The sequence below is a fragment of the Sander lucioperca genome, chromosome 6, assembly GCF_008315115.2.
Source record: "Sander lucioperca isolate FBNREF2018 chromosome 6, SLUC_FBN_1.2, whole genome shotgun sequence".
NCBI classification, from domain to species: Eukaryota; Metazoa; Chordata; class Actinopteri; order Perciformes; family Percidae; genus Sander; species Sander lucioperca.
In genome coordinates this window covers 30,946,236-30,960,143 of record NC_050178.1, presented here as the reverse complement: position 1 = coordinate 30,960,143, position 13,908 = coordinate 30,946,236, and the positions used below count along the sequence as shown (strand labels likewise).

The window sequence follows — 13,908 nt, the reverse complement described above, 5'->3', positions numbered from 1 at the left end:
AGCCCAGCTGTCCACATGGGACACGTGAGCCCACAAGACTGCCAGTAGACTGCTAAGCCTATCAAAAATGTATTGCTACCATTTTTGATTGTAAAAAAAAAAAAAAAAAAAGTAAAAAGAGTAAAACAAGTAAAACAAAAAAATGAAGAATTCTAAAACATCTTCTTTAAAAAAAAAATAAAGTAATAGAAATAAAGACAGGTAATAGATAATAGATAACGTAAGCTCAGCCTTAGTGTTTAAATGGGAGTCTCACCTGGAATGACAGAAATTGTTTTCAATGCTCGGAGAACCCTGAACGTTCTCAGCGCCGAGACATTCCCAAGGTCCACAAACTCTGTTATATATCTGTAACAAGGTAGGATGACACACAGAACAGAACCCCATGACACACAACACACACGATAACAACACACACACACGCACGCACGCACGCACGCATGTACGCGCAAGAGCACGACACCAGCACCACCATCGAAGACCAGGAGGGGACACCACGGTGAGAGAGAGAACGCCTGTCCGACCAGTGGGAAGAGAACGAAGGAAGAAGAGGAGAGGGACTGAAACAAAACCACACCTAACATCAACCCCGTGACTCGCCCACCCGCAAACAAACACCTGGACTGTCTTACCTGGGATAACTGAAATTGTTTTCAAAGCCCTCAGAACCCTGAACGTACGCAGAGCTGACACATTGCCTAGGTTTACAAACTCTGTTATATACCTGCAAGGTGGATCAGATACAATTATTCAGCAGCCATCCCAAACAGAGGAAAAAAACAATAGATTGTTACACAATATTTTAATAAGCATTATCAATGTGGTATGATGGGCTGATGTTGATTGAAGGTGCTGTGGGCAATTGTCTTTAGAACCTGTTTTGCAATATTTAGCTAAATCCATCTTATATCTGAGCACATATTATTTAAAAACACACACAAAAAAATGTCTAAAGAACAGTTTTCAGCCACTGCAAGTCTTAATAACCAAGCAGGAGAACATGCCTACTGCTTGTCAATCACACAAGCAGAAGTTAGTCTAGTCTTTAGAAGCCTGGAAACAGCAGCAAGGAAACAAATCTATGTCCACAGTGGAGGTGATGTGAACCAAAATACTGGCCCTGAAATCATTTTGGTTGTTAAGTTTGGTAAGACCCAAACTCAGAGTAAGTATTGGGTAACTACAGCTTTGCAACTGTGGTAATCTATATATATCAAACGTTTGGGGATGATAGGTTTAATAGTATCTACTGTGCTCAAAAAGTTACGCCAAGTGTAAAAAGTATGACATTTATAAAGGTGTTTGCCCTCTACTCTAGAGTAAAGCTTAAACAGAAAGTTGCAACATCACAGTGTGTGTTTGTTGTTGCAATGGCTAAATGTGTTGACCAAAATTAGTTTTTCAGGTTTTTGTTCATACTGATTCTTCATTGTTTCTCCAAAGTTGCCCACAGCAGCTTTCAGATTGGGGAGTACTATCTTTGTCCATCTTCAACCCTCATCTGGGGTACAGGCAGATCCCAGAGGTATACTTTTTATCTCACGTGTTTTATTTTATTATTCCAATATCAACTTGTTCTCAAATACTTTATATCATTTTCATTTTTTGTTTTAATTTGTGCTTTTTAAAAAATACCAATGTATTGGGTTTCTAGGGGACCCCAGTCAAAAGCACCCAATTGCAGCCCATGCAATTTCAATACATAGATAAAATAAAATGTTTGCCATGGGTCCTAATTTAAAGTATCACACACTATCAGGTGGTAGGGGCACTCTAATAACTAATTCTGAAGGAGAAAGCACAGATTTCCTCATGTGCTGTGACTATTTTTTATTTTACAGATTATGCAAATAACGTGTAACTTTCCTAAAATAATAATAATAATGATCTGATGTTTCTTTTCTTCGGATGACATAAATTACATAGCGGATAATGTTTTGATAAGAAATAAGTTAACATTTTGCAAAGATGGTTGTTTTTTACAGTAGTTTATTCTTGGGGTCCCCAGTCGGTAGTCCTTGTATGTTAAATATATTGGTAGGATCAGGGTTAAATATTTTATTAAATTAATTATTATATTAGATAACCACTATATTGTTCATTTTAAAAACCAGAAGTTTGTTGTTAAAAGATTAAATGTTTAATGGACGTGTCTATGATGCCCACACAATAATTGAATCTGTAAGTCAATTTTCAAAAACTCATACTAAAATGTTTATTAGAAATTTTAAATGACTCAAGACATTTCTGAAAGAAAACATTTAACAAGTGAAAGTAAAAGCACAGGCATCACCAATAACTTTTATGTCTTATAAGCCATGTGCAATATCCTGGTATTATCATGCCTGAATTGAAAGCAGTCCTTATTAATGTGAATAGTTACACCTGTGTTTAAGTAGCCCAACTGTCTGCAGCGACAAAGTTCTGTTGCCATTTGGGATATACTTGCTGTTATCTTGTAACTAAGTATGTCTTATAAAGAAATCATGTCTCACAACTTTCTCCTATCCACATGCTAAAATGCTAATATTTTTATTAGTCATGTTAAAATCCTGTTTTTGGTTTTATGCTTTGATTGCAGTGCTTTTTCCTTTTTTACATTAGACCATTGTTATATGTAGCTTCCAATTATTTAAATTCTTATGAGTTAAAATACTTACGCCATTGAGATGACCATGAAATCCAGCCAGTTCCATGGGTCTCTGAGAAAGGTAAACCCATCTATAGCGAAGCCTCGGGCAACGATTTTTGTGAGTGATTCAAACGTATAGATACCTGTGAAGGTATACCTTGAAAACAAAGAAAGAAGAGAGTAAAACGGTGACAGGCACACTAAACAAGGATATGATTGCTGATGAGAAGTATGGACGTGTACTTACTCTACTTGTTTGGACCATTCTGGGGGGTCACTAAATGTCATAAATATACAGTTGGTCAAAATCGTACACATGATGATCATGCTGAATAACGTGAGAAGACAAAAGTTAAGGAAAGTTTGAACAGTACTACCCATAACACCCTATACATGAGCGACTAAAATCAAACTTTAGTAATGAAGTAAGCTTAAGGAAGATGGCAGAGTAGGGAGAAAACTAAAGTGATTTAGAGCTTACAGTGCATTAGCTTTCATTTCTATTTACAGACAACTTGTGACATAAGCAGAAAATCCAAACATGTTGAAAATACTAAAACATCTGTTTTTAGTCACTGTAAAGCATAGGAAATAAATCACTTGAAAGGATATGCATGTATCAAAATCTTAATAGCTATTCGCCTTAGTAGATTAAACGGGCTTATGATGTACAAGGAGGGCGTGGCACTGAAGCGGAAGATTGTTTTCCCTTTGTTGAGGACTATAAATGTCTGTGGAGAGAGAGGGACAGAGAAAGAGATAACAAGACAGTTATAACATTTCCAGTAATAATACGGCACATACAATTCAGTTTTTATTTTTTTAAAGGAAGATATGACTGTAGCTTGACTGAGTAGCTGATGTGTATCCTGAGCTCACCTCTAAGTCATGGGGCACCACTGCATTGGTTTTCAATCCAACTACACGGCTGATTCTCACAATGCAGGTGATACCGTAATTCATTTGGATATAGCATTTTGATGAGAGTGCTCACTGTGTTGTTGCTTTACCCATTTTAAATCTTTACCCTACTAGCCGTGAGACAATAGTGAGCAAAGTACTTTAGGTTGTAATGGCCTTACACTAAACAAATCGCAGGGGATAAAAACAGTATAGTAAAAAGATAAAGGAATAGAAAAGGGCAGTCAGTAGGACAAGGACACAGGGCTGTGTTTTACTCCGCTGACATCACTCCCTCTGTGGCCAGTCACCCGAGAGTACAGTTAACACCTCTGTGTGGGTTGCATCAAACCGCGTATCTGTCCTGGCAAACTTTTCACCGTGACAGTAGCTCTGTGAGCAGCAGACAGGTGCATGGGAAGCTCTCCCCTTTTCATGGCCAAATTACTGTCTTTGCCCCAACTTTAAAGCTCTTACTGGAAGAGAACCGCAAATGCTGTCATCGATCAGGGGCAGATCTGCTGACTCTAGGCTCTCAACAACCACTCCCCACCCATAAACAGCACTGGGCCAAGTGGGGCTGTGCAACGGGGTGAGGCAGCAGTGTGTGTTTGAGCAATATGTGTTTATTTGTGGATGTGTATGCCCAATTTTGGGGTCTGAGTGAGAAGTGTGAGCATTATTTACAAACAAATGGACTACTGGGATACTTTACAAATGTGTGGTTTGGTTGAGAATCCTATGAATGTGTAAACTGCTTGGGTGTTTTTCTTTCTTCGCCACATCCCCTCATGTGTATTTATGATACCACTGACATGTTGCCTGCCAGTATTTACAGGTTACATACAGACATAGCACGTCCTGTAAGTAACCAGTACTGAGGAATAATGGAGATATCAAATTATATCAAAATTTATATCACTTTGAATTTTAGATGTGAATGTCCGTCGTATTCAACTTTAAGTGACAATTCTTGTGTTGTTTTTCTTACAACTTCTGTAACCATTTTAAAAGATTTTAAAATTGGCCAAACTATACTTCAATTTACAAATAATGAAGTTGTCAAAATACTGTGCACCAGAGTACATGCATTCAACCACAGCAGATCATGAAGTTAACTCTATATTACTTGCCCTTTACGTTCAGATATAATAATCACTGCACTCAAAATGAAATGATAATAATATGATGATAACCCACTGGTGGAGAGCATACACGTATAATAGAAGCAATTAGTCTTTAGTATGCATCTAGCACCAGCATAACAAAATACACAGTTTGTGGTTCACACCACGGGAAACACTAGAAAGAAATAGGGAGGCGACCAGAAGTGTCCTGAGACAAGTGGTGTCCTGAAATCTAATTAAATTAAAAATAGCGTCCGCAGTCTGGGGAAAGACAAAATGTGTTCTCTGCATCAGAAGACTCCTCTCTCCCTCCCTTCCCCTCGCCTGTTCTTTTTTGCCTATAGAGCATCTGAACTACTTAAAATATCCTCTCACAATGTTTCCTGTCACATGAACAAAATAATGATCTATACTTAATCAACATAATACTAACATGAACACGGGATTTACAGTAATGTTCAAAGGGTAAATCTTTCTCTTAGAGGTCAAGTGTTTTGCTGACCAAGCAAATCTATTATGTGGATGGAGGGGGAGGTTGTAAAATGAGCAATATCTCATTAGCGCTTTACAGATGCCCAGCATGCATAACTATGTCCCGTATGTTAATCAATGTGAAGAATAATGCCATGGATAAATCCTATGGATTTGTAAAGTTTGGTTTTTTTTTAACTTCAGATTTGAAGACACAAGTATCTTACAGAAAAAACGTCTGCTTTGTCCTTATTGAGTCTGAGTTTCAATGTAGGTCATCCTTTACATCATATGGAAATTCAGAAATGTTCATTAAAACTGCAAAGAAGCTTCAGTTACTCAATGAACCATTTGGAGACAGAAAAATATGCTGTTGATACAAACTTGGCAACCACAAATACAACAAGGGGTGCAAATGTCAGGCAATTTCTTTAATTCATCGTGCAACATTAATCGATAACTGATCAATCATTGAAGGTTATAAAATACTAAATATATGATTTTTCTTAATGAAAGCTTTATTGTGATGGGCTACTTTCACAGCACAATTTAAATCATAAAATAAATATAAACACAAGTTAAGTATCTGAATCATAAATGGACTGAAATGTAATGATACAAAAGAATAATTCTGTGTAAAAGAAAGGCTATATAAGACGAATACATGCAGCGCACAAAACAAAGACAAAAAAATGATTGTGTCAATAAATGGCTGTAGCCTGCTAATGCCTGTATCAAGTAAAAAAATAGAATATGCTGCTCTGATCACCTGACAACAGACTTACATCTTACCTATTTCAATTTAAGAATATGAGCAAAACGATGCGGTCAGAGATGAATTGTGTGGGCAATCTATTACCTGGAAATCACTGGTGATAAAAAAAATCTATAATATATATATATAATAGGCGCAGGATCTTTACTGTGCTGTTCCTATTGTAAAGAAAACCACTCTGTGCACGCATCATGAGCTCTGATCACGGTTAATTGTGGTACAAATGGCGCAGTTATCCGATTTGTATGTGCATGTAGACCAACCACTAAAAACAATGTCCCAGAATACATACATCATACTGTTTGTTGATATATTCTTGATTGTTCCTAACAGTGAGTCATTGATTAATTAATCACTCACGCATTTCACTCAGTTTAGTGTATTTCTAAGACAAACTCTGTGGAGACACTGAATTCATCTTCATTGGTTCGAGGGTTTTGCTTTCCACAACACATTTAAATGGGATCCACATTTCAACCATGTAGTGCACTAGTACACTTAGGAAACTGAGGATTGATTGTATCTATATATGGATTAACATAGAGTGACTAAGGCAGTGGACAGGCACCATGGATCACAAAACTCTGTCTTTGTAACACTATGCATGTTGAAGTCCCACACACAACCACACACACACACACACACACACACACACACACACACACGTACACACACACACATACTTGGGCATACACACATGCATAAATACACAACTCAGCAGAGCAAGATTCACTGTAAGGAAAAAGACTTATTTGCTGCGAAGCTGGTGAAATGTTCTTAATTCTCCACAGAGTGTTAAAAAAAGGCACATATGCAAGAATCAGGAGGCAGAATGCAGCTGGTGTGTGTGTGTGTGTGTGTGTGTGTGTGTGTGTGTGTGTGTGTGTGTGTGTGTGTGTGTGTGTGTGTGTGTGGAGGAGGAATAGTGGAGCAGGGCTATGGAGAGGGATGTGCAGGGGTATGGGACAGCAGCAAAGAGAGTCAAAGAGAGAGAGAGAGAGAGAGAGAGAGAGAGAGAGAGAGAGAGAGAGAGAGAGAGAGAGAGAGAGAGAGAGAGAGAGAGCGATGAGGAGGTGGAGGGGGAGTGATGCAGAACAGAAAGCTGCAGCAGGGAGAAAGCCAAACCTGAGATGGATGGGTAGACAGAGGGAGGAGGAGGACTGGGTAGGCATGCAGCAGAGAGAGAAACTGAGAATGAGACGAGGAGGGGGAGACAGAGAGAGCTGAGTGAGATCTAAGCAGGGAAACAATAGAGACTAAATCACGGGGAGGGAGTGTTGTACTTCTCTTAATCATCCCAGGACCCCAGCCTGACACAGACTGGTCTATTATGTCACAAAACTGACTGCAGATTTGGACTGTAGACCTAAAAGAAGATGGCAAAAAACTCAGAGCCAAAATGATTATTAAAAAGAATTAATTGATTAAATGTGTAACCGCCAACAATTTTGAAAATCTATCAATCATTTAAGTCATTTATCAAACAAAAAGGGCCAAACATTTGCTGTTTCTCCTTTGTGGATTTGATTCTTTTCCATGTTTAATACCATTTGCAAATCATGTATCTTGGGTTTTTTTCAATTCAAAACATCATCTAGGGCTCAGAGAAACTGCATTAATTACTGGTATTATAACATTTTTAATAATTCATCAATTGATTGCAAAAATAAATAGAAATAATCATTATTTGGAGCCCTAAATGACTCATAAATAGTAACATACTCATCAGTACTTATAAGATTTTTGTTAGAACATATATGTATTCACAAGCCTCTTTGAAGACTGGAAAGAGAAAACATGACACGCGTGTATTAATAGCTGGATTTTAGCCCATTCTGTAATGAGCACCTGGTATTGACAAAGTGCATCTTAAATCATTTCACAGAGAAGCAAAAATATCAACAGTATGTCAGCTTCCACATTGTTCACCATGACACTTTGATGCTTTGTGATAAAACAGCAGAGCTCTCATTGGGAACTTTAATATCTATTAGCATTATAGCCTGAAATATAACTCATATACTTCTGATTGAGCCCACTGCAGTGAACACTCAGCCAGTAACGTCTCAAAATATGTATGAAATGCAAACTGATTTCCCTGCATATTATACCATATCAGAAAATGCGTCATCCCACTTATTTACCTGTATGCTGTGCTGCAAAACCCCACTTTCCCCTCCTTACCACGCCCTCCTTCTTTATACCAACCTGGCTAGCAGTGGAAGCACACTTAACACCCCCTCCCCCACCCCATCCCTTCCTCACTCAGCCCAGTACAGGAGGATGCTGTGTCATCAGAGACTGTGGACTCAGACAGAGCACTAAAGCCTGGCCCTCCCTCTAATTTACTACACCCTGAAAGAAGAACGCCAGAGAGGAGGCAGCGGAAGGGAGAGGGAAAAGTAGAGTAATGGACAGAGACACATACAAAGACAGAGATGATGGGACAGGAACATAATGTAATGGTGTGTACAGTGCTACATGCCGAGTTTCAGAGGCTGCTGCTGCTTTAGCCATGAGCTGCCTTTGTGCTCTCACTAGTAGCTGCTTCCCTGCAGAAGCCTGCACTGAAATTACTGGTCTGCTGCACACTCCCGTTATGAGACCTACATGCCATATTCGAGAGGAGAATGAAACCTCTGAAACAACAAAACCTGATTGCTGTTCGAACTGCTTAACTGTTTTTTTCATTTATATTGAAATCTCCACAATGCCCTCCATCCATCCCGTCCTGCTCTTCTTGTATGACCACAGCAGCTTTAACATTGCCTAATCCCATCAGACATCTGAAAAGCCCAGGCAGTCCTCTCCCCATCACAGGGGAAAACAAGAACTGCAACGCTGCATTTCTCTTCCTCACCACTGCTCCCTCTTCCTCTCTTTGATGCATGAGTGCTGTGATCAGGTTTCCTGCAGCTGACGGTAACACACACACACACACACACACACACACACACACACACACAATCACTGACATACAGTGCAATGGTGAGCGATAGGATGAATGACGGTCGAGTAGAGGAGACGAGCAGCCTGGAACAGAACAGGAACAGCAAAGGAAGAATGGACGCTAGCCGTTAATAAACTTAGAGACACTTCCTCAGGTATGATAAAGGACAAATACATTAGTGGATAAGGAAATTGATTGATATGAAGGGGGAATATGAGGTCTTAACCTGGGACTCCTATTGAACTTGCTGACACAACACATGGATGGGTATGATGAGGTCAGCAGATCTTGACTAAGCGGAATGAAGATAAGTCAGAACCTGTATTAATACACATATGGGGTAGGCAGTAGCCTAGTTAGATAAACTAACTACTCCATCCCTCCCTTTTGAAATTCTCTAGAAGCGTTCCCTTTAGCAAGGCACCATAGCCATGACTGCACCATTGGAGCTGCTCTGAAGCCAGAAAATAAAAGAGTGATGGGTGTATACTGCAACTACCTTACCAGGTCATGAATTTATTAATTAAACATTAACAAAATGCTGACAATTATTGAGTCAATGGTCAAATGCCAAGGATTATTCACTATAGTTTCTAATGACACAATTCTGACCAAAAAACATTTGGAAATAACGTTCATTTTGTAGATGAGCTATCTCTTGTTTTGAAATGCAACCCTGTCATACAGAAAATGTAGGTGTTATCATATTTTACAACATTTGCCAATAACTATTTGCCATGTATTTTCGAGGTTCTGGAAAGCTAGGCTAGCTAGGCATATGAATTTATATATATGACTGACTATTTTAAAAACAAACATATATCTCAGTATTTTCTACAAAGTGGTCAAAATGTTCAGTCATAAGTCAAATCCAGATGTGAGATGTCACAAGCACTTTAATTAAAACAGACTGTGGTCAAAATAAAATGCAAAGACAGGGTTTTCTACGCTGTTTGAACATATACAGCTGCAACACATGCAAATGTATCTTAAATAAATAGCCTATTTAAATAAAAACAGGCCTATCTCTAGAAATACTCCTTCAGCTGTTTTTAGAAAGAGAAAGCGCGAGCATACAATGGACTAAGTGTATGATACAAAAACTTTCTTTGATCCCGAAGCCGATTTTTACTGTATAATTCAGTGGTTTATCAGTGAAGTGTATGAACCACACCTCAGACTGGATTTTCTACTCACAGAGTGACGGCTGACTCATATGAAGGGGTTCGGCTCAGGTTGAATGTGCATCGGCAAGGTCGTCAGCATTACATACGTCTTGTGTGTGAGATGTCTGTATTGCCACCGCGCTGCATTTTTATGAACTATAATAATCTGGTCATGGGTCACATCTCTCACCTGCATCCAGGCGCCATCTCTTACTCATATAACTGAAGTTAATGTTACACACAGTAACTACTGTTCTTCTGTGTTTTTTTCGCCATGGCGACCACCACAACAGAACATTACCAGCGGAAACACTGGTACAATTACAGGTTTTCCTCTCCTGCTTAACAAAATATACAGCTGTGCAAATAACAATTAAAATGTAGGCAAATGTCAATAGTTTGGACCGGTGCTATTTCTCCCTCCATGTTGCAGTAGAGCCTGTGAGCGAGTGGGGGCGGGGTTGCCTGGAGAGTTTGACGGCAGAGATGAAAACATTGCACGGCTTTACGGAAGAAATCAAACTATGTTGATATAAACTGTATTGTTGCATCCCATATCTCATTTAAAAATATATATTGATATACCTTAAAAAGTCGATTTATCGCCCAGCCCTAGCACCCTCCCACATTTAGCTTAGACAAAAATGTTTCCTGCTGCTGATAGAGAAGGAATGTGATGATAAACAACTCTGTAGCCACTTTCATTCAGTTGCCAAGGTAAGATGCCACAGAGGAAACTAAGGAGAAGTAAAGAAGTATGCACTGGGCAATAAGCAAAGTGGGGAAGGATAAAAGGCAAGAATGCAACACTTCTGTGGCTACCACTGAACTAGGGCTGTGGATCAATAGATCACAAAAGGCACATACACTTCATAGTTTCATCCGCCCTACAAGGGAATGCTGCTGGCTAAGATTGCCAGTCCTGCTGACTGGGCTGCTTTGCTGCTATATAGGCTGCAGATTCTCTTACACATTATTATTGTCACCACACAGGAGACTGGCTACCCCACACGTCTACACAGCTGAAGGCACTACAGCATACTCCTGCCCTTTTTATCTCCATTTCCTGTCCTCTCCTGCCATCTTCTGCCTTTACTCCTCATTCCTCTTTCGCTAGTGCAGAGCTACAGTAAGGGCACAGCCAGGGGTTAAAATGTGCCAGGGCTGAGCACATAGGCACGCTCTTCTAAGTCATCAGGGGACGCTTAACTTAGCACATCTTCAACAATGTATATATATTTTTTACACAACTACTAAAACCTTTCTTTCTTCGTAGCTGTGGAGAACATATTCCTAAATGAGGTGATCTAAGAACTTGAGAATTTTTACAGGGCTTCCTTAAAAGCTACCAAGCAGATCAGCGACCTCAGTCTAGGTGGCGGTAATGCACCGCAACGCTGGTTGCCACCCGTCGCCATAAGACGGGAAAAAAAGAAATAGAAAAATAGGTCAGATACAGACAGGTTTCATAACATAATGTAAATTGCTCTGATATTCTGCTTTAACAATGTTTTTTCTTTTACAAAATGATACTTTAATGTATAAAATACATAATTTTGAGAGAAAATGGGGAGATTGGGTTTTTTGTCATCTGCACCTGTATCACATTAATTCAGAAGTTGATTTTCCTTAGACAAAGAAATTATTTGACTGTTTAGCATGTCTGACAGAAAAAAAATCAAAAAACGATCTTGAATAATAGTAACACTAATACGACCTTCAATGCTGTTATGTAATGTGATTTTCGGATGTTCTTATGTGTGGATGTTCTTATGTTCTTATGTGTTTACTAAAAAGTACTCAAAAAAGTCCTATGGATCTGTATGTATGCATATTAAAAAAAAACAATAAAAAATGGATCTAAAAAAAAAAAAAAAGTCCTATGGAAAAAATAGAAGATGCAGTATAAAGGCAATCTCTCACATGCCGGATGTACCTCCCCTCTACTTTCTATTTTGCAAGGGCACTGTTACTGCAGTTAAGCACCCCCCCAAGACCATTGTGATTGGTTTAAGTAAATACAAACAAGCCAGAGAGTTATTTACCATACACCCAGAATGATAAGTGGTGTAACCAGACCAAATTCCAGCGCAGACACAGCGCTGTGGAGATAGGTCTGGCTATGCGAGATTAGTCTGAACACGGTTGTTGTGTCGTGTATAAATAATCTAAACTCCTGTGCCGGTCTCTGTATTTGAGGTTTAACTTAAACCATACGGAGCTGAGTGGTTACAGCGCATGCCACATTACCACAATGTCCCAGTTCGTTTCTAGCCTTGGGATCTTTGTTGGGAACCACCCAAGCAAAGAAGCAGAAGTAGACTTTATATTTCACAAGTATTGATTTCCGTTAGGTCGTATAGATCTGACCACACTTGAAGGCAGCTTAATTTTGCGAAGAAAGAAAGAAAAGAGAAAACTGACTAAAAAAAATAATAAAAGCGACCAGATGTTTGATGCAACATTCAGTTTTAGTTTCATTTATTAAAGTTTGACAAGGCGGGGTAAAGCAGCATCCAAACATAAAAAAAGCATAAAACTGTCCTAGTATGTGTCGTGGAGATCTGCTCTACAAACAAAATCTTATATTTATAACTTTTATGGTGAAACACAAGATCAGAGGATATTAATGATTGTGTGGCGCTCATAATTGTGCAGCGGAAGTTTGGCGCACGGTCGGTGTCTCTGGTCATCTTTTATCTCCATGTCATTAATGTATAATCTATACGCTTGACATCTAGCTATGATTTATCGGAATTAGCGAAAATAGCACTTGTGTTTTATTGCTGTAAATGTAGGCTGCTATATGGCTATTTTAAACTTATGTCCATTAGCCTAGTTGTTTTATATGGCTGCAATTCTGAAATATTAACGTAAGTAACAAGTAATTAACGAGTATTGGACGTCAAACAACTATTTTGTGTTTTAGACTCTCTGATGTCTCTCGAAGTAGGAAGTAGTACCAATTCCTACATATTTTATTTAATAATTAGGTCATAAAAATATACATGCTGTACATAATAGGGTAGGACTTCAGCTTTCCGTTTGCAAACGGTACATGACTAACTCTCTGTTCTCAGTTCACTAGCGAGCTGAGCTGAACCTTCAGACCATAGACTGTTTATAAAGATGTTCAGGCGTGTTTCAGTTCAGTGTGTGGGACTATGTGCAGTCGGAGCTCCAGTCGAGCACTAAACGATTGTGGTGAACGAATCTTTTGTCCGAATCTTTGTAGTGAACTGATTGAAGTGATTCATTACACTGAAAAGAACAATTTTGCCCATCACTGCAGTTTAGATCATCTTATTCATTTCTAAAATTTAAAATCTTTTACGATTTACTTTCTTTTGAAGGCAACACTATAACAAGTGGCAAACTTATACAATTGTGTAATCACAATTAAAAGGTGTCACTTCTTCCTCATTTCAGTTCTGATACCAGACACAGGGTTACTGAACACCTGATAAACATAACAGCTGTTGATAATGCACCACCACAAGCCTAGTGCCTGCAAGGAGGACGTGTGGTCAATTTGCCAGGAATGTATAAGTCACAGAAGCAATAAGTCATAAATGTATTGTATATTTGTCACATATTAGCAGGGTGACAGTTTCTCACTTAACGTGGTTCCTCAGTGAATTCAGTCAGGGATGAGACTCTAAATAACTGGGCATACAACATCACTCGCGACGTAATCACATTCACACGTACTGACTAAGTGTAGAACAATGTGGAAATTATGAACAACAGCGGAAACATTGCAGAACATACTGTAGATCACAATGACACCAGTAACAGCGCAGCAATACAAATAAAATTGTTGTTGATAACAATAATAATTACACTGCCCCAGTGCATGCTGGGAGGCCATCAGACACGCCTAGTTT

At 38.9% G+C, this 13,908-nt stretch overlaps 1 protein-coding gene across 10 annotated transcripts in view; it reads right to left on the bottom strand.

The window, feature by feature from the left end:
• The window catches only part of scn8ab (sodium channel, voltage gated, type VIII, alpha subunit b), a 53,207-nt gene that overhangs the window by 32,729 nt on the left and 6,570 nt on the right, over positions 1 to 13,908 (bottom strand). For 6 of the 10 annotated variants that reach the window (XM_031321131.2, XM_036002525.1, XM_036002523.1 and 3 more), the window contains 4 exons: positions 3,245 to 3,363; positions 2,880 to 2,969; positions 2,661 to 2,789; positions 257 to 348 (listed from right to left, as the gene is read on the bottom strand). In XM_031321131.2, the coding sequence (XP_031176991.1) occupies positions 257 to 348; positions 2,661 to 2,789; positions 2,880 to 2,969; positions 3,245 to 3,363 (430 nt within the window). Of the gene's footprint in view, positions 1 to 256; positions 349 to 632; positions 725 to 2,660; positions 2,790 to 2,879; positions 2,970 to 3,244; positions 3,364 to 13,908 lie in introns of all 10 variants that reach the window. The other 4 variants (XM_031321139.2, XM_036002524.1, XM_031321153.2 and 1 more) reach the window with 1 other exon arrangement.